The 23,794-nt window shown below is 45.2% G+C and overlaps 1 protein-coding gene across 3 annotated transcripts in view; it reads left to right on the top strand.

The window, feature by feature from the left end:
* The window catches only part of ARMH4 (armadillo like helical domain containing 4), a 420,528-nt gene that overhangs the window by 322,642 nt on the left and 74,092 nt on the right, over window positions 1–23,794 (top strand). Inside the window, exons 7-8 of one of the 3 annotated variants that reach the window (XM_063947991.1) lie at window positions 17,529–17,663; window positions 17,819–19,387. The exons of 1 other annotated variant lie outside the window; for it this stretch is intronic. In XM_063947991.1, the coding sequence (XP_063804061.1) occupies window positions 17,529–17,663; window positions 17,819–17,884 (201 nt within the window). In that variant the 3' untranslated portion in view covers window positions 17,885–19,387. Of the gene's footprint in view, window positions 1–17,528; window positions 17,664–17,815; window positions 19,388–23,794 lie in introns of those variants that run through there. One more of the 3 variants, XM_063947990.1, reaches the window with a different exon arrangement.

The raw sequence follows: 23,794 nt of genomic DNA, 5'->3' as shown, positions 1-23,794 counted from the left end.
TACACATGCCCCACAGTGCCAGATATGCCCCCAGTGCCAGATACACATGCCCCATAGTGCCAGATATGCCCCCAGTGCCTGATACGCCCCCAATGCCTGATACGCCTGCCCCACAGTGCCAGATATGCCCTCAGTGCCAGATACACATGCCCCAGTGTCAGATACACATGCCCCACAGTGTCAGATACACATGCCCCACAGTGCCAGATATGCCCCCAGTGCCAGATACACCTGCCCCACAGTGCCAGATATGCCCCCAGTGCCAGATACACCTGCCCCACAGTGCCAGATATGCCCCCAGTGCCAGATACACCTGCCCCAGTGTCAGATACACCTGCCCCAGTGCCAGATACACATGCCCCACAGTGCAAGATGTGACCTCAGTGCCAGATACACATGCCCCACAGTGCCAGATATGCCCCCAGTGCCAGATACACATGCCCCACAGTGCCAGATACGCCCCCAGTGCCAGATACGCCTGCCCCACAGTGCCAGATATGCCCTCAGTGCCAGATACACCTGCCCCACAGTGTCAGATACACATGCCCCACAGTGTCAGATACACATGCCCCACAGTGTCAGATACACATGCCCCACAGTGCCAGATATGCCCCCAGTGCCAGATACACCTGCCCCACAGTGCCAGATATGCCCCCAGTGCCAGATACACATGCCCCACAGTGTCAGATATGACCCCAGTGCCAGATACACATGCCCCACAGTGCCAGATATGCCCCCAGTGCCAGATACACATGCCCCACAGTGCCAGATATGCCCCCAGTGCCAGACACGCCCCCAGTGCCAGATACACATGCCCCACAGTGCCAGATATGCCCCCCAGTGCCAGATACACCTGCCCCAGTGTAAGATATGCCCCCAGTGCCAGATACACCTGCCTCACCGTGCCAGATATGCCCCCAGTGCCAGATACACCTGCCTCACCGTGCCAGATATGCCACCAGTGCAAAGATACACATGCCCCAGTGTCAGATATGCCCCACAGTGCAAAGATACACATGCCCCAGTGTCAGATATGCCCCACAGTGCCAGATACACATACCCCACAGTGCCAGATACACATGCCCCACAGTGCCAGATATGCCCCCAGTGCCAGATACACATGCCCCACAGTGCCAGATATGCCCCCCAGTACCAGATACACCTGCCCCAGTGCCATATATGCCCCCAGTGCAAGATACACCTGCCTCACCGTGCCAGATATGCCCCCAGTGCCAGATACACCTGCCTCACCATATTCAGATATGCCCCACAGTGCAAAGATACACATGCCCCACAGTGTCAGATATGCCCCACAGTGCCAGATACACATGCCCCACAGTGCCAGATATGCCCCCAGTGCCAGATACACATGCCCCACAGTGCCAGATACACATGCCCCACAGTGTCAGATATGTCCCCAGTGCCAGATACACTGCCCCACAGTGCCAGATATGCCCCCCAGTGCCAGATACACCTGCCCCACAGTGCCAGATATGCTCCCAGTCCCTGAAATACATGTCCCCACACAGTGTCGTCGTCTTCGTCCCTTCTCTCCCCCCCCCCCCAGTGCTGCTCACCGCGCTGCTGCTGCCGATGGTCCTCTTGGGCTCTTGGGCGGGGAGGAGGCGGCGGCTGCTGCTCCTGCTGTGAGAACGGGGAGGAGAGCGCAGCGTGCGCCTCTCCTTCCCCTCAGTCTCCGGAGGGTGGGCGGCTGGGGGCACTAAACCAAACTCAGTGCGCGCTATGTGGCGCCAGCGGCGCGCACTGAGTAGTTTCGCATAGTCCCGCCCCCAGCACAGAGTCAGCCACTGACTGCTGGCTGGGAGTGGGACTCGGAGGCGGGCCGGGGACGGAGCTGGAGCCACACACAGACACAGGACCAGGCTCCAGGCTCCAATATGGCGGTGCCAGCGTGCGGCGCCCATTAAGGGTGGCGCCCTGCGCGGCCGCTCTATTGGAACATGCCTGGAGCCGGCCCTGGTCACCATGCTGTAATGTGTAAAAAGAGGAATCTTTCTGCCATAATGTGTAAAAAAGGGGACGCTGTCTGCCGTAATGTGTAAAAAGGGGACGCTGTCTGCCGTAATGTGTAAAAAGGGGATGCTGTCTGCCGTAATGTGTAAAAACGGGACGCTGTCTACTGTAATGTGTAAAAATGGGACGCTGTCTGTCGTAATGTGTAAAAAGGGGACGCTGTCTGTCGTAATGTGTAAAAAGGGGATGCTGTCTGTAGTAATGTGTAAAAAGGGTAAACTGTCTGCCGTAATGTGTAAAAAAGGGGACGCTGTCTGCAGTAATGTGTAAAAAGGGGAATCTGTCTGCCGTAATGTGTAAAAAAGGGAACGCTGTCTGCTGTAATGTGTAAAAAGGGGAATCTGTCTGCCGTAATGTGTGAAAAAGGGGACGCTGTCTGCCGTAATGTGTAAAAAGGGGACGCTGTCTCTGCCGTAATGTGTAAAAAGGGGACGCTGTCTGCTGTAATATGTAAAAAGGGGACGCTGTCTGTCATAATGTGTAAAAAGGGGACGCTGTCTGTCGTAATGTGTAAAAAGGGGACGCTGTCTGCCGTAATGTGTAAAAAGGGGACGCTGTCTGTTGTAATTTGTAAAAAGGGGACGCTGTCTACCGTAATGTGTAAAAAGTTGACGCTGTCTGCCGTAATGTTTAAAAAGGGGACGCTGTCTGCCGTAATGTGTAAAAAGGGGAATCTGTTTGCCGTAATGTGTAAAAAAGGGGACGCTGTCTGCCGTAATGTGTAAAAAGGGGACGCTGTCTCTGCCGTAATGTGTAAAAAGGGGACGTTGTCTGCCGTAATGTGTAAAAAGGGGACGATGTCTGCCATTATGTGTAAAAAGGGGACGTTGTCTGCCGTAATGTGTAAAAAAGGGGACGCTGTCTGCCGCAATCTGTAAAAGGTTGACGCTGTCTGTTGTAATGTGTAAAAAGGGGAATCTGTCCGCCGTAAGGCGCAAAGGGGGCTCTACCTGGTGTAGAGGTGCTACTGTGCAGCGTAATTTGAATAATGGAGACTACTGTGCACCGTTATATGAATTGGTATTATTTTGTGGCCACATCCTTCCCCACGAAGCCACGCCCCTATATTTGATGCGTGCGCCTATGCCTCGCACTGCCCCTGTTTACATGGAGTGGGGGGACTCCGATGCCGTTTCTTGCACACAGCGCTAAAATGTCTAGTTACGACACTGTTGTCAGGTATCCATTTCCCTGGCCCTGAGCAGGTCCCCCTCACCAGATCCTCTCCAGGGGTGAGGGGGCGGACTTGGATGGGATGAGGGGGGGGGGGGGGGGGCAAAGCATTTTGTTGCACCTGGGCCCACCGCTTGCTAGTTCCGCCACTGCTAGGATGTATTAGTTTCACAACAGCTGCAGAGCCACAGGTTGGCCAGGCCTTCCCTAGAGGGAGCTGTAATGAGGGACAATAGGAGCTAAAGGGACATTTAGAGTTGCCGTTACAAAATGTAAAAAGTAAAGATGCATTTGCACACTTGTCTGTACTTTGAGTATTGCCCAACCTTCTCTACAGTTTTTAGTTATATCCGAAGCAAAGACACAAAACTTTATCAACTCGCCAACTAGCACCCATTTTATTTTTATTAAAAATGGACACCTTAGAAATAATATTTAAATATTCCTAAGGTGTCTGTAAAATTAGCATATCTAAAAGGAGTCTTTGTCCTGCACTTACTGTATTGTCAATGCATTTTAACACCCTGATCCATACATCCAAGCACGGGGTGCCAGAAGTGCAGAATAAATGCAACTCTAAATACAGACAGGAGTTGTGCACAAGTGTAGTGCAACAATTTTGCAGCAAAATAAATATGTAAATCACAGAAATACACTTGCATGCAGTAAGAAACACTAAGGTGTATTTCTGACCACAGCCAGACTTGTCTATGACCAGTACAGGCCTGTTTTTTCTTCCCTATACAGCGCACAGTATAATGGAAACAATCATCAGCAAACTGAAAAAGAATCTAAACTCATTAAGCTGCCCACTAACATCTAGGCAGTCAGACATCTAGCCTCTGTTATGTTGGCGGCTTTCTATGCTTCTTTAGGTTTCTATAATTACCTTCCAATTCTTCTTCTTTGTTTACCGTCACCACCGTCCAGCTTTCCAATTGCTTCTAAGTATCGATGACCACGGTTCATAAAATACGGACATCAAACCTCATTAATCTGCACCTATCGTGCATAGTCTTAGGCCAGTCCAAAGCTTCTTCCTGTGTTGGTGGCATCTCCACTCTATAAATTAGTTCTGCTTATTGTTCATCCTCTAGCACTGAAACATTTGTAACAGTTTCAGTTTTTTTTACAATCTAGTGAAGTAATTTTCTGGACCACGGGGCCTGTGTATTAAGGCAGTTTTTCATTATAAATTATGTAGAAACTACAGTTTCTGCATGATGTTATGTATCACCACTACTGTATGCAGTGGCATAAGTTCGTCACAGTTGCCCGGAGGCAAGATAAATATTGGTGCCCCCCTATTTCCCATATTAAGATAAATATATGTATGTATGTGGGCGTGTGTGTATGGAGTGTTCTGAAAACATTTCTAATACTGTATTTATACATTTAATTGTCTTTTATTTTAAATCACACATTTCTTAGCAGTCATACACAGGATTAGAACCCATGACCTGTTACACTGACAGCAGACACTTTACTGATGGAGCTATTTGCTCCTGTAGAGGAAGCATGAGAATTCTAACTATGTGAAGTTACGTGTAATTGTCAGAGAAGTATCTTCATATAGTTAAAATTCTCATATTTCCTATGCAGGAGCAAACAGCTTCATCAGTAAGGTGGTCTGCTTCCAGTGTAATAGGTTGTGGTTTCTAATCCTGGGTGTGATACTTGTAAAATGTGTATATTCAGTATAATAAAGAGGGTGTGATTTGTAAGGTGCAGGGACAAGTGAGGAAGTCGGCCACTGAAAAGACAGCGACAGCTATCAATTAACTTAATTCAATGGTGTCACAGAATGGGAGGAGAGGTGCCCCCCTTCAGAGCAGGAGCCCGGCGGCAGATGACTCCATTGCCTCCCAGAGTTCTGCCTCTGACTGTATGTACTCTATACTCATAGCCTAAAATCTCCTGCAAAAATCTAAATGTTGGTGCAGGTAGCATTCTCCATTATTATCAATGGGGAATATGATCTGACTCCTATGTACCAAACTCCGAAAAGCTTTGCCCCGTTGGTTTACTCCATCCTCAGAGACGTAAACCGCGTTATTCCTATGGAGGCATTCTCACAGGAGAGGGATCTTCCAAGTCCTTTCCCGCAGCCTAAGCTCGGCTCCCAAATCTGACACTGCGTTCATGTGCAGGTTCAGATGCCCTAGGGGAGTCTTTCAAAACTGTGAAAGACTCATCTGAAATGCAGGGGATGTAACTAACATGGACAGTGGTGACCGCTACTGCTGTACTTGCACGTTAACTTTAGTTCATAGCGAAGATATGTAAAGAACAGACTATTGACTATACATAACCAATGATCACAGCTTTATTAAATACCCTCTCCGCTATAGATACACCAGCCTTGCACCTGGAGCCCCCTTTAGTACACTGAAAGCAGCTTATAACAGAAGTTCCCATACGCAGGCCTCAAGGTACCCTAATGGTCCAGGTATTAAGTGTATCCATGCTTGGCCACAGGTTAATTAGTACCTCAATCAGTTTAATTTTACCATCTGTGATGAGCCATGGATATATTTAAAACCTGGACCATTAGGGTGCTTTGAGGACCACGTTTGGAAACCCGTGGTCTAAACTGACTAGATCTGGGGATGAGTGAGGATGTGGGAACACATTTTATCATTTATGGGAAGTGTCTCATCAAAATCAGTACTTGACCTCTGCCAATGCTGGGCTGCTGTAACGTTCTTATGTGAATAACAAAATGGACGTATGCCCCAAACATGCCCAGAAATGACCTAAAAAACATACCCTGTCCAGATCCCTCTATTGCAGAGCTGGCCAAACCAGTCCTCGAGATCTACCAACAGTTCACATTTTCCAGACCACCTGGCTAGTGCACAGGTGTAGTCATTACTAATGAAGATGTGCTGCATTCATTCCTAACTGACAATTCTACAGGTCTCCAGGAGGCCTGGAAAACATGAACTGTTGGTAGATCTCGAGGACCGGTTTGGCCATCCCTGCTCTATTGCATTACAATAGTCTTGTTCTACAACATGGAACACTACTATCTCACTGCAATAGGATCTCATCTATTCTACCTGTGCCTAGACAAAAATTGGCTCCATAGCCAAAATGCCAATTTTTGCTTTGCAAACCCATGTGCTTCAACTGAAATCTCTATTTGTGCAAATGGAGGTGCGCCATAGTGGAGAGTCTGTTGCGGAGTAGCTGTTTTGCATTTTGTAAATAATGTTAATTGTGGAGAAAGATAGAGCAACGAGAGTATATTTTAAATCTCATTCATATTTTTATTGATATATTTTTAGGCGCAAAGATTCAAACAATGGGAACACCCTCATCTGGAAAACCCCAGGCCCCATCTATTCGGGATAATAGATCCTATAACTGTATTAGCATTTTTATCTATTATTGACTGAAACAGTGAATTGACGGTGACACAAGGCACTTTAAGTCATTACCTGACTGCTATATGTTTAGATTGAAGCCCCTTTATCTGCTGGAGGTCACTGTCTCATCAGCTTCTCTCAGCCAGTTCACAATGGCAACAGCCTTCACCATCCAGAGCCCTTGGGGAGGCGATTTTGTTATGTCATGAGGACAGCAGCCTAAATATTCCTTTCTCAGTGTAGATCCCCTGAGCAAAGAATAAGGGCTCTACATGGAGCTGAGCCCAAGAATCCGATCAGTGTCAGAAATGACATCACAGTCTTCAAGGTTAAGGCATTGCTCACCCAAGAGAGAACAGTTGCAGCCTTTAACCATTTCACATCTGGTTTCACTTGTATTCAGCAGATCCCCCCTCCTTTTCTCCAACCATCACTTCTTAAATGAAGAAATGGATATTTTTTTTAAAATATTTACATTTTAATAACAGTGGTTACTGATTAACCAAATCACACACCCAGTGCCATATATTGTTATATTATATGTAAATCTAGTCTGAAAGATGTAAGAAGGCTACGGCTACATGGCGACAGTTATCATGATGCAGCTGCAAGAGGGAATATCAGCACCAATGATTGCTTCATGGAAGAATGTGAATTGTTTGCATGATTTTAGTCAAGCCTCTGGCCAGCTACCTGCTGCGGGTGTGGTTCATCAAATCGACAGTGTCTAGGTCGACAATGTTTAGGTCGACCACTATGGGTCGACAGTCACTAGGTCGACATGGATGGAAGGTCGACAGGGTTTCTAGGTCGACATGTGCTAGGTCGACAGGTCTAAAGGTCGACATGAGGATTTTTTTTGGGTGTCATTTTCTTCGTAGAGTGACCGGGATCCCAAATTATTGCACCGCGTCCCCTCGCATGGCTCGCGCTTTGGGCATGGTGCCTTCGCTCCGCTACCGCTTCGCTCGGCACACTTTACCATTCCAATCGTAGTCCACGTGGATCGTTAAGTATGAAATTTTTTTTTAAAAATAAAAAAAATGTGAAAAACTCATGTCGACCTTTGGACCTGTCGACCTAGCACATGTCGACCTAGAAACCCTGTCGACCTTCCATCCATGTCGACCTAGTGACTGTCGACCTATAGTGGTCGACCTAAACATTGTCGACCTAGACACTGTCGATCTTCAGACCGGATCCCACCTGCTGCTGCTGTCCAGTTTCCCAGCAGCCACACTCCTACCTCTTTAAAGCACAATTTCCATCAGAATGCCTGGTTCTTTGCAGTGTATTTAGTTTAATATTGCATAGGGAAGAACTTAGTCAGGACAGGCCCTACCATTAAGCAGCTGCCTATAGTGTCGGGATCTGGGGGGGCGCTCATAAGTCTGCCTTTCACAAAATTAAGGACATCTCTGAGAGAGACATCCTTGTTGGACTTAAAGTAGGTGGTGCCACCTCTACACTTTCTTCGCCTGAGGGGCTGTATAGTGGGTTATTCTTTGCTCAGGGGATCTACACTGAGAGAGGAATATTTAGGCTGCTGTCCTCATGTCATAACAAAATCGCCTCCCCAAGGGCTCTGGATGGTGAAGGCTGTTGCCATTGTGAACTGGCTGAGAGAAGCTGATGAGACAGTGACCTCCACCAGATAAAGGGGCTTCGGAGGGGAGGGAAGGGGGAGTAGGTTGGGAAACCTTGCACTGGCACTGCTTACAGCATAAGCATATCTGAAATATATTGCTGGAAATCCATAACAAAATTTATAAAACTAAATAAAATGAAAATGATCTAAGGCACTGCGATCGCCTCTGCCTGATTGACAGGCAGAGGGCACGGTCTGGGCAATGCAGGCGTCCCCGGACCATGCGGGGGGCGGGCCGTGGCAGCTGCATCACGTCACACGCAGCCGATGCCACCCTCACAGCGACGGGTAGCTCCCTGCCAGCGCGCAGGTGCTGCGCTGGTGGGAAGCTACTCTTCAAGTACAAAAGCATCGTCGCTGTGCGATGCTTTTGTACTTGTGCGGGAGGGGGGGGGGGGTCCTGACATGCTGGGCGGACTAGCCCTGTGCTGGGCGTCCCCCCGCATGTCTGTGTGACTGATCATAGATGTGCTAAATTTAGCACATCTACGATTAGGTCTGGATTAGGTCTGGATTAGGCCCCAAGTGAAGCCCAGGTTGTACAGTCTGCAGTTAAGCATGCATTTGTAGGTGTTGCTGCAAATGTCAACAGAATTGGACCCTTACATGACATTAGACTGTAACAGTTGGCAGCTCAGATAGAGCAGAAGACCAAATAAATCCTCACATGATTGTCAGACCTATAACATAGGGGGAAATTCAGATCTGATCGCTGGGCGGCGTTTTTTGCTGCCCTGCGATCAGATAGTCGCCGCCTACAGGGGGAGGGGAAAAGCCTGTGCAAGTGTGCGATCGCATCATTAGCAGAGCTGCACAAAAATCAGTTTGCGCAGTCTCTGCGCAGCCCAGGACTTACTGAGCCGCTGTGATTAAATCCTCCTGATCGGGGCCGGAGCTGACATCAGACACCCTCCCTCAAAACGCCTGAGCCTGCCTGCGTTTTTCCGGACACTCCTGGAAAATAGTCAGTTGCCACCCACAAACGGCCTCTTCCTGTCAACCTTCTTGCGAATGCCCATGCAACTGGATCTTTCGCACAATCCCGTCGCAGTGCGACGATCCCCGTTGCAGCCGTCCATCACGCCGGCGCAATGCAGCTCAGACGCATGCGCAGTTCAGATCTGATCGCACACTGGAGGTCATTCCGAGTTGATCGCTAGCTGCATTTGTTCGCAGCGCAGCGATCAGGCTCAAAAACGGCAGTTTTGCGCATGCGTATGCGACGCAATGCGGACGCGCGACGTACGGGCACAGCGAACGATGCAGTTTTGCACAGGGTCTAGCGATGCATTTTAGTCGCACTGGTTGCCGCAGAGTGATTGACATGAAGTGGGCGTTTCTGGGTGGCAACTGACCGTTTTCAGGGTGTGATTGGAAAAACGCAGGCGTGCCAGGGAAAATGCAGGCGTGGCTGGGCGAACGCTGGGCGGGTGTTTGACATCAAATCCGGAACTGAATAGTCTGAAGTAATCGCAAGCACTGAAAAAATGTTTGCAGGCGCTCTGCGATCCTTTCGTTCGCACTTCTGCTAAGCTAAAATACACTCCCAGTGGGCGGCGGCATAGCGTTTGCACGGCTGCTGAAAACTGCTAGCGAGCGATCAACTCGGAATGACCCCCACTGTGCGAAAATGCACAGCAGCAATCAGATCTGAATTACCCCCATAATGTTCCACTTTATGTAAGAAATCTACCTACAGACCATAAAATTAACCTTTCCATATAGTGTATAATATACTGTATACACATTTACAGTCATCAGCTGAAAAATCATGACAATTTATTATATTGTTTGATCATTGTACAGAGAAGCAAAGATGACAGCTGTTGAAGCATTAATCTACATTACAGAATATCTACCAGAATTAATATATTTTTTTATGACATTGCACATATTTAAAGCAAAGGTGACCTTACACTACATCAGCTTTAACATTTATTGTCTTAATGGCATAAAATACTCACATAAAAATAGAAATGTAATGTCAGTTTTTTAACAATCCATTTTTCCTGTTTAATAGGCATCTTAAACTTTGCCAAACAAATGTTATAGAAGTGCATATTGCAGCTAAAACTGTTGTTTTGTTGATACAGTACGTTTTATCTCGGAGCACATAACAGTTACTAATTCAATCACAACACTTTACCTTCATTTCTCATCATTGGGGGGAATTTAATTAAACGTGCTATTGAACAGTGCCAGGAACGAGTGCCCAGAGCTATTCAATTAGCCGTGGAGTCAGAAATCTGACAAAACTAGTGCTGCCATGTGAGTTGTGGGCTTACCACCTGAACTAACAGCATCGCACCTGAAAGGATCCCTACCTCTCTTTGATTACCTCGATGTGATGGCCACTGACGTCAGTGAGAGCAATCCTTAACGTTACAGATAATACACGACACCATGTAGTTAAGAATCACTCTGCGTTTATTGTTCATAACAATGGTATATAAGGCATCATTGTCTAGGGAGGGATTGGAATGTCCAGGGAGGGGTAGGCAAAAGTAAATACTTTATTGGTTTAACTTTACTGCATAGGAGGGATAAAACAGGCTACATGGGGGGGATGTAGGATACAGCCTAGTACTTCATCTAGGGGTGGTGATTTCACACAGTTCCCAACAAACTATGGGTGGAGCTATATTTATTTTATGCAATGCAAGCTAAATCCAAGGCAAAAGAAAAAGAAACAATATTTACACAATGCACAGAGACAGAGGAGATTTAACCCTTCAATCCCCTCTTAGAATCATGATTGTTATACGACATGATTCTTCTGTAGAGCCCCCTTTTTGTTTCTCCAATTTTTTAGATATTGAACATAATCATCGGGGCCTTTGCTATCAGAGGAGGTGATGGGGCTAGTGGTAACATCATAATACATCAAGACTGTGTCAATACCTTTAGATGTGAGTTTCTTTCCACAGGGAATCACACAATAAACTATGAGACCTATAAAGATTAAAGTTATTATTATGAATATACTTATTTGCACAAGAGCCTGTTTCCAATTTTCAATCCACCCAAAATATTGGCTCCATGGGTTATCAACACCTGAATTTTTCTTAAGTTCTATGGATAAGGTTTCTAATTTGTTTATGGCTAAAGTAACCTTACCATTAGGACCAGTGTTGTCAGGAATATATGTACAACAGCCTTCCACCTTACTAATGTAAACACATGTACCGCCTTTTTCTGCTAGAATCATGTCAAGAGCCATTCTATTTTGGAAGGTCATTTGGGAAGTGGCTTCTAGCTGTTCAGCTATACCTTTAAGAGCATCTTTGGTATCATTAACAAATCTTTGTTGATTATAATATATATAATTAATCCAGGCTACGTTTTTATTTACAGTTACTATAGGAAACAATGATTCAAAACCCGCAGCCACCTCATCTCTAGCTTTGAACTCATTTGGAACACCTCTTGGGACCCCTATAGCATCAATGTATACGTGGGGGTCAAAGCTACCTCCTGGGAGTGCTCTTTTCTTTCGATTAGCAGGAGTATTAGAGGGAGGAGTGGGGTCATCGGTGATCATTAGGAGTGGCATTATGACTTTGGCCAGGGCACACTCACCATACCATGGTGTGTCTAATTTAGTTCTAAGCTTCATATCCCCACATATATAATAAATGTCACCTAGTGATCTAGTTTGGTTAACTAAAACAGTTGTTCTTTTATTTGCACAATACCCTGGTGGGAAGGTTTTTAAATTTCTACCTGTGGTAGTGTTAGATGTATAACAGGTATAGTTTCCAGGATATATGGTTATGGTGCTTCCTGGGTTGGGATTTTTTGACAATATGGGATATTCCCTTTTCCACATTTCGCACTGACTGTCATTTGTTTTGGTGTCATTAAAAAGGCTGAAAAAACAATTTTCCTGTTCTAGGGGTATATTAAGGGGCACTGTACCTAGGTGGGGCCTAGATTTGCCACAGACATAACAGTTACTTTTATTATGTTTGCTAGCACTATACTTCATCCATTCTAACCAGAAATTGATGTCAGAGAAACCAGTTTCAATAGCTAGGGTGTCTTTAAAGGTGGGATTGTTAACGGCCATCATATCCTTGAAGGTGGTTATATGAGGTTTCAAGAGGTTGGGGCGTGGTTTAGGGGGCTTGAGCTGGGCATACTTTTCATTGTTAAACATATCCTGTAACAAGAATGGTGTAAGGGATGGGTTTAAAAAAAAAAGGATTCACCTAGGACATAGGTGCCTGCATCAGTAGACTGGGGATGTTTTATGCTTAATATGAATTTACTATCACATCTGTTTTGTCTATGAAGGGTAAGACGGGTAAGCAGGGACTCACCATATTTGTCTTTTCTTGAGAGAGCCTCTTTGGGCTGGTATCCATAACTATGGCCAGAATTCCATCCCACTGATCCCCAATACGCACATTTATTTCCCCAATATTTACTAGTAACACAAATATAGGCTTCAGTGGGGGTATTACGTGTACCATACTGATCACACTGCCAGGCATAATGTTTGTTAAGACAGGGAGCAATGGTACAGAAATCTATTTTATAGGCGGCAACCTCAGTATTGGAGGAGTTATACCAAAATGTGTAGGTGCCGGATTTTTGTGTAATGTCTACTTCAGCTGTAGCTTGGCAAGTGAGGACCATTAGGATTATCAACATAGTCCCCAGGATAGAGGTAGGGGACAGGTTCCTCATCCTCCTCTGTTCTTCTGTCTTCGCTAGGTGGGAGGTCAGGGCTGTCTGCCCCCGTTTGTACCTCGCTGGAATCACTTGCTTCCCTCTCTAGGTCTGGTCTAGGAATCTTTTTCACTCGGGATGCATGGATCCAGGTGGGGCTTTCCTCTGTCAGGACTGCTGTTCTGGTTACTGCTACGACCTCTGTCTCTGGACCGTAGGTAAAGTCTCCTGGGCTCTTGTTCCTGGGGAGCACCTTCACCACGACTCTGTCTCCGACTTTAAAGGGGTGTGTAGGTTCCTGTGGATTCAAAGGGTTTTTACAAACAACCTCATGTTCAATTTCATTCAGTTTTGTTATCAGGGACCTGACATACTCTTCTCTGATAAGTTCTAGATCTCCCTCCTGTATTACTAATGGTTTCTTAGCCCAAGGTGTAGGGAAGGGCCTACCCATTAATATTTCAAAGGGGGAGTAACCCAAAGTCTTTTGTGGTGTCATTCTAATTTCTGCCAAGATAATGGGAAGGACTTGCTTCCATTTGTGGAAGGTGCCTCCTGTGGCCTTCCTAAGCTTGTCTTTGAGGGTCCTATTCATGCGTTCTACGACCCCTGAACTTTGCGGGTGATACGGGATGTGGAACTTCCATTCCACCTGCAGGGCCTTTACCAAGGCCTGTGTAATTTTTGCTGTAAAGGCGGAGCCTTTATCACTATTGATTTGCAATGGGCACCCCCATCTGGGGATGATTTCCTGAGTTAGGATCCTAGCAACTGTCTTTGCATCCTCAGATTTAGTGGGGAATACCTCTGGCCATCGAGAGAACATGTCTACAATGACCAGGGCATATTCCTGTTTACCAGTACCTGGGATATGGGTGAAGTCAATTTGCAGGTGTGTAAAGGGTGTGGTGGGGTATTCAAGATGCTGATGTTTTGCCTTGTCAGGGTTGTTGGGGTTGTTTCGCAGGCAAGTGATGCATCTACTGACATACTGATCTACTAATGACTTGGCATCCGTGACATAGAAATCATTACGTAAGAGTAAGGTAGTTGTTGCCTTACTGTGGTGTCCTATGCCATGGTAGTGGGCAATAAACAAGGGTGCACTGGACTGGGGTATACAAGGTTTCCCCTCTTTGCAGATTAATCCTGTTTTAGGATTCTTCTGCAAAACTGGGTAAGTCCAGTCAGCTAGGTCGGCATTGGAGGCTGAGGCCTGTAACTGGGTGATCAGGTAATGGTTGTCGAGAGCTGGGGGGGTCATGATGGTCATGTGGGCCTGAGTGATGGGCTGTGAGGCTGCATGTTTGGCAGCAGAGTCAGCAAGGGCATTTCCAAGGGAGACTGCATCCTTCCCCCCGGTGTGTGCCCTGCAATGGAGGATTGCAATGTCAGAGGGTAAGGTTATGGCATGCAGAAGGTCAGAGATGAGTTGGGCATGTGATATGCCTTTTCCATCAGCTCCAAGGAAACCACGGCGTTGCCAAATGACCCCATGGTCATGCACGACGCCGTACCCGTATTTGGAGTCAGTGTAGATGGTGACTGGTTTATTCCGGTAAAGGTGACAAGCCCTTGTGAGAGCAATGAGCTCTGCAGCCTGTGCTGACTGGTAAGGAATAGGCTGCGCTTCCAGAATAATGTCAGGGAGAGTGACAATAGCATAACCCGCTTGGTACGTGGTGTCATTGGGTCTGCTACAGGAACCATCTACAAAAATGACATCCGCGTCGGGGACAGGGACAGGGGACATGTCCAGTCTGGGGGATGTTTCTGACTCAATGGAGGCCGAGCAGTCATGGGGTTCAGGAGGGTGGTCTTCAGGACCTTTGAGCCCCAGTAGAGCGTTGAGAATGGGTGCAGGACCTGAAGAGTTGGTGGCATACTTAATGGTGAGTGAGGGGTTGTTCAAAAGGAGAACCTCATATCCACTAAGGCGCTGAGCTGACATGTGTTGTGTGTGTAACCCTTTTAAAATGGTTAGAACATCATGAGTGGTGTGAAGTATTGTTGTGTGGCCTAGGGTGAGTGTGGTGGCCATTTCAGTTACCATTGCACAGGCTGCAAGTGCCCTGAGGCAAGCAGGCATACCTTGCACAGTGACAGGCATTACTTTGGAAAAAAATGCCACTGGGCGCAACTTTCCTCCATGAAACTGTGTGAGCACCCCCGCCATGGTTTTACAATTGTCCCTTGCAAACAAATGAAAAGGTAGTACATAGTTGGGGAGGCCAAGTGCCGGACTTTTCATTAACATACACTTTAAGCTCTCATATGCAGTTAACATTTCCTGTGACCATTGTACAGTGTTAGGTTTGTCTTTCAGTGTGGCTTGTCTCAAGATGTTATCATAATAGGAACAATCAGATATCCACTGTCTGCAGTAATTTACCATACCCAGAAGCACCCAACACTAAAGTCGGAGAATGTAATTTAAGGCGACTAAACAGCATTCTTTAGGCACGGTAACCTGCATCTCCTGACTTTAGTGCTGTGCGCAATGTGGCTAATTGAATAGCTTCAGACACTCATTCCGAGCGCTATTCAATATTGCATTTAATTGAATTCCCCCCTTATGACCCTTATGCTATCATGCAGCAAGGGGTGAGAACACACAGATGCAATTCACTGCAAATTGCATCATTAATGCCCCCAACCTCCCCATTAAAGGGATGATTAATCAAGTTTTCTAATACGCAACACGTTTTAAAACTCATTTGCATATGATAAATGGTGCTCCACAATCAGCTCCCAACTGTTATTTTTCAAACACGTGACAGTTAGAAGCTGTTTGGTTGGAGCACCACTGGTGGCTAAAACTCATTGATAACTTAGCCCCTAAGTCTGGGAGTCTGCTGGAGAATCTGGGAAGGTAGGCAACTATGGGGGTCATTCCGACCCAATCGCAGCGTGCTTTCATTCGCACAGCTGCGACCAGGTCACTACTGCGCATGTGCGGGGGCCGTAAAGCGCATGCGCGCTGTTGCCCGGCGACAGCTGTCGGCGGGCAACGACGCTGACAGAGGAAAAAGCGGTCGCAGCGGCGATCGCAAGAAGCTTGACTGCAGGAAGGCGTTCCGGGGCATCAACTGACCATTGGAGACCGTTTTCGGGGAGTGGTAAGAAAAACGCAGGCATGTCCAGGCGGACGGAGGGCGGATGTCTGACGTCAAAGCCGAGCTCATCATCACTGGATCCGTCGCACAGGGTAAGTACGTCCAGAGCTGGTCTTGTTTTGCAGGAAACTTTTTTAGCATAGCAGGACTGCACAAGCGATCGCATCTCTGCTATGCTAAAATACACTCCCCCATAGGCGGAGATTAGTTGATCGCACCAGCAGCAAAAAGTTGCTTGGTGCGATCAACTCGGAATGAGGGCCTATGGGGGTAATTCAGAGTTGATCACAGCAGCAAATTTGTTAGCAGTTGGGCAAAACCATGTGCAATGCAGGTGTGGCAGATATAACATGTGCAGAGAGAGTTAGATTTGGGTGGGTTATTTTGTTTCTGTGCAGGGTAAATGCTGGCTGCTTTATTTTTACACTGCAATTTAGATTTCAGTTTGAACACCCCCCACCCAAATCTAACCCTCTCTGCACATGTTATATCTGCCCCCCCACAGTGCACATGGTTTTGTCCTACTGCTAACAAATTTGCTGCTACAATCAGGCCTGAATAACCCCCTATGTTTTAGCATCACACACAGACAAACAGATCAGCAGTGATCATCTGTCCACTATTGATACGGTTTGTTTTGAGACCACACGTTCAGTGATGTCATCCCAAGTTATACACATCCTCGGTGTAATTGACACTTGTGTGGCCGGCATGAGATGTGGCGATGCCATTTGCCAAGATGCCTCCCTGTGGCAACGATACTCCGCTAAGTCATCAGAAGAAAGCATATTAAACAAGGCCCTGCTACAAACGAGACTCTGGATATGAATTGCAAATGCCAACACAAGCTCTTTAAACCTAGGTCCCTGTGGCTCATGTATTTTTCTTTAATCATCTCTGCTGATTGGTTGGTGTTTTTAGCGGATCTTAAGATATTTATTTTATGCACATTTTAAGTAGTTCACAGTATTGTTTGCAGATATTGCAGATTTGTTTATTTCTCATTGTCCCTTTTTCTATTCAAATATATGTATTAGTTTATTTACAGTAATGCCTTTAATTGTATGCAGCACAGTTTACACAAGACACATTTCATTCATAACAGGGATGACTAAGGGAAAAACATTAGGATTCAGGTCCTTGTTTAAAGAGCTGACAATCCAAATTGGATGTGAGTAACAAAGGCAATTGTTAAGAGTTTGCAATATAAATTCAGTACAATGTTTTTAGTATTGAATATGATTATAGCCAGACATAAATAAAATATTTTATTTGTTTTTAAAGTGTATATAGAATAGAATTTTCAGTATGCTATAATCAGTAAGTGTTCATTCGCGGTGACCGGTTCAGGGTATAGAAATGTCATTCCAATCCAATTGCCGTTTATACACTGATCTGCTTGGTTGTGGAACGCATTACACTTCTGCTTGCAGTTTAATAGGGTTAACCGCACCAGAGAGATAGCAATGGAGATGAACACTGAATATTTATATTCTGCTGTTTTCTATGCAGGCTGGGTACATGTCTGGGATGCTGATACCGGTGGGAGTAGGAATAGTTGGAGCACTTTTTATCCTCGGAGTTCTGTACAGCATAAAGATTATGAATCGCCGCAGGAGAAATGGCTTCAAACGGCATAAAAGAAAGGTAAGTTGAAGCCTCAGCGAGACCTCTCCATTATTCATTATTACATTTAGTCCAGGTGCTTGTTAACCTTGACATAGAGAGACACCCTACTCATATTTGCAACAGGTGAATATACTGTACAAGTGAGTGACTACTTGTCTTTGTTCTCCAAGCAGCGAGAGTTTAACAGCATGCAAGACCGAGTCATGCTCTTAGCGGACAGTTCAGAAGATGAATTTTGAGTGGGACCGATTGAAGCACCGGGGGATTCAAGAAAGTTTTGCAAGAAAGAATACAAATCCTGCACTCTCACTGCTGCTCAGCCAGCTGTATAACACCCCGTAGCGATTATCATGCATTGAGATCGACAGCATGCTGTCTTGTACATGATGTTTGTTTTTATACAACAGTGAAATGATGTGTTAATATGCAAAGTCCTTCTAGTGCAAGTGTGACACGTTTTATAGCAAGCTCTTTTTTTTGTACTGAGTTACATCGTATTTGTATGCCGGTGTGGTCAGGAAATGCAGGAGGTGTACGTAGCAAGCAGTGTGGTAATAATACACAAGGTTGGTTTTACACTGCGGGGCAAACGTATAACATAGAACATTTGAAAACGTTTATGTACAGACCACACAGGTCATGCTGACTAAGCGAATAGAAGGATTTCCAATTGGTAGCATTATATACAACACGGACTTGTACAAACTGCATAAGAACCTACTGGCTTGATTGGGCATTGTTAGTATATGCCTGTCCTCCACTAACTTACCTAATTATTAATATCATCATGGTCCTGCTGCTAACCCACATGAATGCATACTAATCCATGCCGTTGCACACATGGAATTTCTCAAGTAAATACTTAGCAATATAAACAATAGAAATAGAAACCCCCCCATAAACAGGTAGTTCATTTTGCTGTCAGACATGGGTTTTACTGATACTGTGTGTGTTGAGAGTATAGACAATTTGGTGGTAATAGAAATGTGCTGCTTTGATGCTCTTTTATATATGTCATCTGGAGCAACAGAACCATTTGTTTATGGATACAAGTCAGTGACTTGAGGTGTGGGGAAAAAAACAGAATACTGAATAATTTTTTCGAGTTGTTCTGGTATTAAGGAAGACACTGTCAGGTGGCACATTCTACAAATTATTCACTGAAATGTTAGTATTATGGCCACTCCAGGTATCCTTTATTTCCCTGCATACATCTAGTACTGCTAAATATGACATCTGGCAAATTTGATCTTTTCGTCTTATTGGGTCCTTTTAAATATAATATAAAGGAAAAATCAAAACTCAAATCCTACAAACAGTGAATTGGTAGCTAGTTGCTGATTTAACCCTTATAAATTCATAATCACAATTAATGCTTTGTCACCAATAAATAATTTTTTACTGCTACTTTATTTACACTTAGCCAGGATCGAACCTGTTGTACAAAAGATGAGTTTTATGCTGAAGGATCCTTATAATGTACATTACGCTAACCTAATATATGTGAAATGATATTTGCAATAGTCTAATGTCAGTGCAATAATTAACCTGAGGTCAAAAGAATTTTGGAGGTACATAAAAATTCTCGGGCTTTGATCGCAAACTGCAGGGAAGAGATGACAAACATAATCCTGGTTGAAATGTCTGGATATCTATATAAGCGGTATATGAGCCTTAATATCATTGTCAAACTGGGAATTGTCCGTCTGAGGATAATGGGGCAGATGTATTAACCTGGAGAAGGCATAAGGAAGTGATAAACCAGTGATATGTGCAAGGTGATAAAGGCACCAGCCAATCAGCTCCAAGATGTAAATTAACAGTTAGGATCTGATTGGCTGGTGCATTTATCACCTTGCACATATCACTGGTTTATCACTTCCTTATGCCTTCTCCAGGTTAATACATCTGCCCCAATATTCTGTAAATAGGTACATCTGAAGAATAAGCTTAGTGAAATAAGACAAAGTAGTTTTTCAATGATTGTATATGTAGTATGTTTAATGTGGATGTGCTGCTAGGCCCCTGTGGTCTGTGTCAATCTCTGCTGTATGGTGTGGCTACAGGACGTACCCATGGTGGTATCACCAGTTTACTGCTGATATTATATAATGAACATATAAACAGATGATCCAATATGTTTGTTCAGTAGAACAAGAACAATTCCAGCTGTGTAGTATGCATAGGCACCAGCCTTTAAGAATTGTTGGGCTGGGTTTCTAAAAATACACAATTTTCTGTCCCATTACATTTCATCAGATCTATTCTATACTCCCATAATCATACCTCTTACATTTTATTCCCTGGCGTCCAACAGTAGTTTATATGGAAAGTAAATGACTGGGAATAGATAGGGGTGTGGTTATCCTTCTTCTGTCTTGTACTGCACTAACAGTAAAATCTGTATAGTTCGCTATAACTGGCCTTAGATTTCTGAAGCCCCACTGACCTACGAGGGGTGTGCAATATGTTTCCGGATGTGCAGTGCATAGGTAGAGTAGACACAATCTGACTGTATGGTTGTGAGCTGTAATCTCTGACTAATGTTCTTGTGAAATGTCAAGGCACAGAACTGTATATAAGCAGCTCTGCACACCAAAGTAGTCGGCATGGCTTCCTTCACAAACTCGTTGTGGAGCTCAACAGAGGCCACTGGAGAAACGTGATCTTCTACAACTACAAGAGTGGTCTATGACAGCAGGAGAGTTTTCACAGACTGAAAGCTGCTTTTGGGGAGGAAGCACCACTGTGTATGAGTGGTTTGCAGAATTTCGGCATGTGAGACAGTCCCCGGAAGACGAGAAGCACTGCGGCCAACCTGTGTCTGCTATTACCATTGACAATGTTGCTGACATGTGGTCTATAGGTGAAGTGGACGCCAGGGTGACCGTGGCCCAGGAAATAGGCATCTCATCTGTATCCATCTGTTTGATACTCCATGAAAATCTTGACCTGAGCAAGGTTTTTGCACACTGGGCACCCCATCAGCTGACTTGAGAGCAGAAGAAGGATCAGGTGACTTGGTGCCATAACATTCTGGCCAAGCTTGATGGCAGTTGCTCAAACGCTGTCTGAGAGATCATCAGTGGCGATGAATCCTGGATGTAGTTTCGACACCGAAACCAAACAACAGTCAGCCCAGTGGACCCCAGTTGGAGGTCCACCACCACAGACGTTTCCGATGTGAGTGCAGTATGGACAAGCAGATGGTGGCTATTTGTGTGGCCAATGCTGGTTATGTAGCTATCATACCACTCGTGCAGTAGCTTCCTGGGCCCACTGCAAGTGCTGGAAGCCATATCCAGGCACCGTCCAAGAACTCGCGCTCGTGGTGCCCTTCTCCATCACGAAAATGCACCTGCCCTCAAGTCCAAGAAAGTGGTGTATTTTTTGGTCCATGAACGCATCCAAGAACTTGGTCATCTGCCATACAGTCTAGACCTTTCCCCCTGCATCTTTGCATTCCCACAAATCAAGCGCAAGGATTAGTTTTGAGTCACCAGAAGCTGCAGTGGAGACCTTCATCCAGCATGTAGAAGTCACACCTTGCCCACCATCTTGCCCACCTCCTCAATCTCTCCCTCTCATCGGGCATTGTCCCCTCTGCCTTCAAGCATGCACTCGTCTCGCCTATTCTTAAAAAACCTACCCTTGAGCCACACCCTCTCTCTAACTACTGACCCATCTTTCTCCTTCCTTTTGCTTCCAAACTCTTTGAGCGTATTGTCTATAACCGCATGACTGCCTTTCTTTTCTCCCACTCACTACTTGACCCTTTTCAGTCTGGCTTCCGTCCTCTCCACACCACTGAAACTGCTCTCACATAGATCATATACATGAACCTTTTCCGTTTTTCTACTTATCTGCCCAATGTTTAGTTCATGTTATATATATATGCATAAGCTCTCTACATTTTCCCTGAAATATTGTCTGGCATCATCTCCCCCTGTTTTCTTTTTCTTTCTTTTCTTCTCTTTTCTTACTGTCCTCTACTCTCCTTTCGTTTCTGTTCTTTATGCTTTCTAGTATTGTTACCCTGTATTTCAGTTTACAGACTTACTACTACTATGATATTCTCTTTGTTTGTATTTAATCTGTTGTGTATGCTCTGTATTGAAAACCTTCTCTAATAAAATTTCTTCAGATAAAAAAGAAACTGCTCTCACAAAAGTCTGCAATGACCTCCTGTCTGCTAAATCCAAGGGTCACTACTCTTTGCTTATTCTCCTTGACCTCTCTGCTGCTTTTGACACTGTGGACCACCCTCTCCTTCTGCAAATCCTTCACTCTCTTGGTCTGTGTGATACTGCCCTCTCTTGGCTGTCCTCCTACCTCTCTGACCGTTCATTCTCTGTCTCTTCTCATGGCTCCACTTTCCCCCAACTTCCACTAACTTTCGGTGTCCCCCAAGGCTCTGTTCTTGGTCCTCTCCTTTTCTCTCTTTACATCCTCTCTAGGAGAACTCATTAGCTCTTTTGACTTACAATATCATCTCTATGCTGATGATACTCAAATCTACCTTTCCTCCCCTGACCTCTCTCCTGCTCTCCTCACTCGTGTATCCAACTGTCTCTCTGCTATCTCTTCTTGGATGTCCCAGTGCTTTCTTAAACTTAACATGTCTAAGACTCAGCTGATCATCTTCCCACCCTTCCGCACAACCTCACCTCCCACAATTTCATTATCTATAGATGGCACTACTATCTCCTCTAGCCCCCAAGTGCGCTGTCTTAGAGTAATCCTTGACTCCTCCCTCTCCTTCAAACCACACATTCAGCACCTATCACAAACCTGTCATTATCATCTCAAAAATATTTCCAGGATCAGACCCTTTCTTACCCAGGATGCCACTAAGACCCTTATCCACTCACTGGTCATCTCCAGACTGGACTACTGTAATCTCCTCTTGACTGGCATCCCTAACACATACATCTCTCCACTCCAGTCTAAGCTCACTGCTGCTGTCCAGATCATCTTCCTTACCAAACGTACTACATCCACCTCCCCTCAATTACTAGCCCTTCAGAATCCATTTCAAACTTTCTCTCACTCACTTACAAAGCCCTCACCCACTCCTCTCCTAGTTCCATCTCTGACCTTATCTCCCTTTACACTCCCTGCCCATCCTCTTCACTCTGCTAATGCACGCCGCCTCTCCTGTCTTCTGATTACCTCCTCCCACTCCTACCTACAAGATTTTGCACGTGCTGCTCCCTTTTTCTGGAATTTTCTACATCTCCCCCTCAGACTCTCCACCTCTCTACAAAACTTCAAATGGGCTCTCAAGACCCACTTCTTTACCAACCCCAGCCGTCTCTCATGCTAAGCCTTCTGTGGCCCACGCTAAGTTTCTTCCCCATCTGTGTCACCCCTGTTTGTGTGCACCTCCCCTTTAGAATATAAGCTCTCACGAGCAGGGCCCTCTTCCCTCATGTGCTTTTAAGTTTCTTACTTAACTTAACTTCTTTTCAATACTCCTTTTGTTGACACCAAATCCTTCGGTTTTCTGCCACCCTGATAAATGCTGTTTACTGACGCAGCTATGTTTATATACCATGTACTGTTCCTATATTGTATTGAACTGTAAGTCACTGTCTTCATGTTTTGCTTGTTAGCTCTGTAATTGGGCGCTGCAGATCCCATGTGGCGCCATATAAATAAATGATAATAATAATACCTGCTTCGGACTGGTCCAGCTGCTTCACCAAGTAGTATTAGCACATGCAACTTGCATAGACTCACCTGGGGAATACTTAGAAAAAATGTAATGTTCACTTTGTAAATATATTACTTTTTGTGCATCTGGAAACTTATTACACACCCCACGTATCTCTTGTCACTGCGGAATATGGTAAGACTAAAGTATCATGCGTATCTAACATGGCTTTTAGGAGGCTGACATGAAATAATGGATTTTTATGGTCTATAGTGGTTATTTGCTCATTGCCCCAAACTAAGCTATGACCTGGCTTGTTTCTTGTAATGTGGCCAACCAAACACTTGTATACAAATTTAAGTGGTAACAATAATAGCAATTAATACTGGATTAATGCTGTATGTATACTGTGCATTGCTTAAACATGATTATATTGCTACATGCCTTGTTTTAGATCACATATAATCACAGATGGGGTGGCAGTTAAGGTTAA

This window comes from Pseudophryne corroboree, chromosome 12, assembly GCF_028390025.1.
Source record: "Pseudophryne corroboree isolate aPseCor3 chromosome 12, aPseCor3.hap2, whole genome shotgun sequence".
Classification (NCBI taxonomy): Eukaryota; Metazoa; Chordata; class Amphibia; order Anura; family Myobatrachidae; genus Pseudophryne; species Pseudophryne corroboree.
This window is presented reverse-complemented; position numbering and strand designations above follow the sequence as displayed.